We start from the raw sequence: 5,791 nt of genomic DNA, 5'->3' as shown, positions 1-5,791 counted from the left end.
ATAATAGTACAAAATGATTTCATTAGATTCATATTTAAAATAGATTTACACTCTCATATTTATCTTATATTCTATTTATTACAAAAATTAAATTCCTAAATAAATAAAATTTGGCAGCACTAAACAAAACAAATATATTTTAAATCACCAAAAATCAAAATATACTTGTTCAAAATTCATATACTAAAATTTAAAAAAAAAAATTGTATTTATAAAGATTTAATGCATATTTAAACCTAAATTAAAAGTTCACAAGACAAAAATTGATACAAATTTAAAAAGGAAAAATTAGATTTGGAAACAATAATAACATGCCGATTTTGTTACCGAAAATATCGGAATCATGGGTACAACACAACAAATAAATAACACACAACCTAGTACAACACAACAACACCACCACCACCAACGTAAATTTAGGGCAAAAACAACAATAACAATGTCGTCATCATCCTCATCCAATAACAACTCTCCACCATGTGCAGCGTGCAAGATTCAGCGAAGAAAATGCACCCAAGACTGCATTTTCAAACCCTACTTTCCTTCCAACAACCCTCAAAAGTTTCTCTACGTACACAAAGTGTTCGGTGCTAGTAACGTTGCGAAGCTACTCAACGAGGTGAACGAGTCGCAACGTGAGGATACTGTGAGTTCTCTGGCTTATGAAGCAGAAGCGCGTTTGAGGGATCCTGTTTATGGTTGCGTTGGGCTTATTTCGTCGCTTCAGGATAAACTCAAAAGCGTGCAGAATGAACTTTATAATGCCAAGAAGGATCTTGCTTGTTATGTTGGGCCTCAGGCTTTTCTTCCTCCTCCTCTTTCGCCGCCGTTGCCTCCGACGGCGACGAATGTGAATCCTTTTTATACTCAGCAACAGCAACAGCGTCAAGATGTTTTTGGTTATAATGGCGATAATGAAAACTTGTATTCGAACTTTCAAGCGCAGTCTTTTCATCATCCGTTAATGGTTTCTTCAGAACAGCTACAACAACAACAACAACCTAATAATGGGTTTTGCTCCAAGAAGTTTTTAAAGATGGAAAGACAAAATCTTGGATAGGGTATGATTACTGTTTCATTCATCTGTTTGGTTGATTTACCTATTTGCCCTTTTCTGTTACTAGGTTCTTTAGTTTTGGAATTTGAAAGTATCGATTTTTATGGGTGTGTTGAAAGTTTTATTCAAAACTGATTCTTGATGTTGTTTCTTTATTTGTATAGTTTTGTTTTATGTTATTCTAATGCTTTGTTAATGTTGTTTCTGTAAATGGGTCTGGTGATTTTTACATTTTTTTTCTAATAGTGGCATCTTCTTATTATGGTTTTGTGCAGCTTTATTTTTCTCAGTCAGAAAGTGATAGGAATTTGCAGTATAAGAAAGGAAGCCATGGGAGAGATAGATATAGGTATATGAGACTGACTTAGTGATGCATTGTTTTTGGAGTTTGATTTGAACATGAATTTCAATGTAGATATGGATTTTAGAATTGGATCTGCAATTGATGTTTGATAACGGTTTTGCTAATGTTTGTAGTACTCTACTGAATTTTGTTTAATCGCTTAAATACACAAATTATAATCAAAACTTACCATGTCTTGTATAATCTTGCTAACCAAGTTTTTATCTGAGCTTATAGTCTACCTCTAGGTGTGATTATAAGTGTTTAACTAGTCAGATTGTTATTTTATAATGCAAAAAGCACAATTTTGTTATGAGTGTAAATCAAATTTGGTAATCTCTTGAGGTTACAACCCTTGTAGTCATTAGTGTGGTTTTTTTTGTAACTAGTAAGTTTTTGAGTAATGTTATGTTTACACTTTTTCTACACCCAATGCTTTTTACCGTATACATGCATCTTTTTTAGTGTTGCACAGTTGCCAAAACAAGAAAAAAACTATTAACTGAATTATATAACTATCGGAAGCACTTTTTATTTTATGGAACATTCTCTTAACTGAATTATTTTAAATTTTTTCTCAACATTTACTAGTTTAAACTACTTCCATAGATGTAGCTTAGGAAAAATTTAAATTTAAGCAAAAAAGTGTTTCGGAATGTGTATCTTCGAAAGGAGTTTAACTTATAACTTATCATATTTTTCATCCATTTTTACTCTTATTATTTTAACTAAAATCCATTTTTACCCTCTATAATTTATTTTTATTTAAAATAAAAATATCATGTATTAAATGCCTTTTATGTTATTTTAATTATTGAGCTAATTGAACCACTAATTTTACCAAACATTTCAATTAACTTATCGGTTTTAAATCATCAACTATAAACTAATTATAAACTATCATACTTTTAAATTGCAGCTATAATATTTTGGATGAGGTGGTTTTTGCATTGTACCACCATTGTGGTGTGAACTAAAATAATTTGATTATAAATAATGTAAGATGGTTTTAGAGCCAAAATTTTTCAATTTTTTTAAATGTCATGAAAAGTTTTATTTTTAATTTGCGTATTTCAAATATGATTAATTAGAATTTATGTCTCAATAATCGCAATACACATTTATTAAGATATAATATTCAATTATTTTCTATTTTTATTTCTCCAACTACTTTTTTTTTTTTTTTTTTATTTTGGTGCATATAGTTAGGATGAGTTAGTTGCTTGATATACAAGCAAGACTTGTATATATACATTCAGCTGTTGTAGTTTCATGTTAAGTTTAATAGTGGAAATTATTTCACACTTTACTATATTATGGTATGAGGAGTAAGAATAACTCGAGATATTTTTTCTTCGTTTTTATTACTGTTTTCACAACCCACCATTGTTATTCTTTTCTTCTTTCATTCTTGGGCTTCACCCACATTATCCTCCTTAAAACAACAACAACAACAACAAAAACTCCAATAATAACAACAATCACACAATCAAGAATCCCGCTCTTGATCAAACTAGTCCATATCACCTTCATCTAGTTGAGAATCTTGGTGTTGTCTTAGTTTCTCCACCATTATCGTAGAACAACTATGAATCTTGGAGTAGATTAATGAAGCGGGCATTCCTAAGCAAGAACATCAAATTCACCAATGACAAACTCCCTAAACCAAATAAAGACGACACTTTATTTGATGTTTGAGAATGATGCAATAACATTGTGCTTGCTTGGATCTCTGCCTCTTTATCCCTGGAGATAGCTTAGAGTGCGATTTATGTTGAAAATGCTACACAATTATGGACTGATCTCCACAATCGGTTTTCCAAAGGTGACCACTTTCGTTTATTTAATCTTCTTCAACAAATTCATTCAATGAAACAAGCTGTAAAATCAGTTACATCTTACTCTAACGAGCTAAAGAATTTATGGGAAGATCTTGAGGCTCTAAGAACCCTTCCCAACTCTACCCGCGGTTATATGCTTTCTCAAAGGGTTGAATAATAATTTCAACTATGTCAAGTCTTAAATCCTTATGATGGAACCACTACCTAATGTTATCAAAGTTTTTTCATCCATCTGACAACAAGAAAGGCAATTAGCTTCTCCCTCTGATCATTCTAAGATCCTTATGGCTCAAGCTCACAATTCTTTCCCACATGCTAGATTCCAATCCAAACAAAGCAAAGTTCATGGCAAACCATACATTCAAGGAAAAAGTTCTGGCAACACCAAAGTTTGTTTCTTTTGTGGCAAAATTGGACATACCATTGACACTTGCTATTTCAAACATGGTTTTCCCCTGGGTTTTAGATTCAAAGAATAGGTAGGGTTCTCCAACAATGTTGAAACCATAAATGAAGATCCATCCCCATCATTTCCTTTGCTAATGCACTAGAAAGCAAGGCTGAAATCAGCCCTGCCATGTACAATAAGCTAGTAGCATTATTGAGTAAGGTTGGGGAATCCAACTCCTCTGATCCTCATCTAATTCATACCTCATCATCAAGTTTGCTTTATGCTTCTATACATAACAATATCAGTTCTCCCACTACTAATTGGATTATTGACACAAGTGAACAAATTTTCTGATGAAGTCAAAATATGAGGCCAAGCCTTTGATTGTGCAGTTCATTAGCTTAGCTAACACTCAATTTGGAAAAATTATTCAGCAAGTCAGGACATATAATGGCAAAGAATTTTTTATGCATGATTACTTAAAACAAAGGGAAATCCTTCATCAAGAACATGCATAGAAAAATCTGAACAAAAAGTTTTAGCAGAGAGGAAACACAACACATCTTAAATGTTACACGAGTCATCATGTTTCAAGTCTCCTTATGAGCTGCTTCATGGAACTCCTTTTCATATGACAATCTCAAGGTATTTGAATGCCTTGTGTTTGCCTCTATAATTACTTAATGGCACCAGAAACCTGATGCTCGTGCCTCCAAATGTATTTTTCTTGGTTACAAATAAGGAATCAAAGGTTATGTTGCTATGCATCTTACTACCAAGGAAATCTTCATCACTAGAAATGTTACTTTCTATGAAGATTCCTTTCCCTTCCATACTTCTTCTCCAACACAGACCTCCCACATACCCAAGATTCTCGATTATGATATCCCTTTCTTAGACACACCTATAGAAATTTTATCTCCATCTCAAATACCTACTACTTCACAACCTTCAAATTCAATATCTACTACTAAACCTTTTTCTGTCACCACCCCTTTACAACCTTCACCACTTTCACCTTTATTTTAACTATCCCAACCCACACTTGAAGATATTCCCTCCAACTGTAATCCACCACCTCGTGTTTCCAAAATTTCCAATAGAGTTATCCAAATGCCTGAACGATTTGATGGTTTTATCTACAATAACCTCTCTTACTTTCATCAACCTGCTTAACCTATCCAACCTTGTATCCATAATCCTCACATTTCTCCCACTTCTACTCACTACATTCTTGCCATCACATCTAAAATTGAACCTACTACGTTTAAACAAGCTTCTCAGCACGATTGTTGGAATCAACTATGTTAACTGAGCTTCAAAATCTCCAAAAGAACAACACATTGATCATCACTCCCTTACCCCCCACAAGAAAACTATAGATTACAAATGGGTTTACAAAATAAAGAGACATGTTGATGGATCAATCAAGAGATACAAAGCTCGTTAAGTTGCTAAGGGCTACACAAAAACTCAAGGTATTGACTACATGGACACCTTTTCACCAGTTGCTAAAATAACCACCAATAGGCTTCTCTTGGTCATTGTTGCCTCCCAAAATTGGCATTTGATCCAACTGGATGTTAATAACGCTTTTCTCCATGGAGATCTCGATGAAGAGGTTTACATCACACCACCTCATGGCCTTGTTAATTCCAATCCTGACCATGTTTGCAAGCTTCAAAAGTCTCTTTATGGCCTGAAGTAGGCTAGCCGACAGTGGTTTTCACAATTACCCCCTTGCTTCTTTCCTTGCATTACAAACAATCACCTTCAGATCATTTTCTCTTCACCAAACTTCATAGCAACACTTTCACTATTCTTCTCATATATGTTAATCACCTAATCATTTATGGTAATAATATTGAAGTAATCAACCATCTCAAACATATCCTTGACACCACCTTCAAATATAAGCACCTTGGCAACTTACAGTTTTTTCTTGGCCTCGAGATCAAACGTTCTCCCCTTTGTATTTCTATTTGCCAACGCAAATATGCTATTGAACTCCTTCATGATACGTGCCTCCTTGGTGTCAAATCTTACCCTACACCCATGACCAAATCTCACAAGTATTCCATTCTCGATCCTTCCTCGCCTACATATGCCAGTGCTTATCACAAGCTCATTGGTCATCTAATCAATTTATGTTCCGCCAT

At 33.7% G+C, this 5,791-nt stretch overlaps 1 protein-coding gene across 1 annotated transcript; it reads left to right on the top strand.

Annotated features, from left to right (window-relative positions):
- Positions 1-439: 439 nt before the first annotated feature.
- LOC131658403 (LOB domain-containing protein 36-like) lies at positions 440-1,060 on the top strand. The gene has a single exon (XM_058927700.1). It carries the CDS (start codon positions 440-442, stop codon positions 1,058-1,060), a length of 621 nt encoding a protein of 206 aa, XP_058783683.1.
- The last annotated feature ends 4,731 nt before the right edge of the window (positions 1,061-5,791 follow it).

This window comes from Vicia villosa, linkage group LG3 (assembly GCF_029867415.1).
Source record: "Vicia villosa cultivar HV-30 ecotype Madison, WI linkage group LG3, Vvil1.0, whole genome shotgun sequence".
Taxonomy (NCBI): Eukaryota; Viridiplantae; Streptophyta; class Magnoliopsida; order Fabales; family Fabaceae; genus Vicia; species Vicia villosa.
This window is presented reverse-complemented; position numbering and strand designations above follow the sequence as displayed.

Coding starts and splice junctions, on each gene's coding strand:
- LOC131658403 (XM_058927700.1), top strand. CDS start 440: ATGTCGTCATCATCCTCATCCAATAACAACTCTCCACCATGTGCAGCG.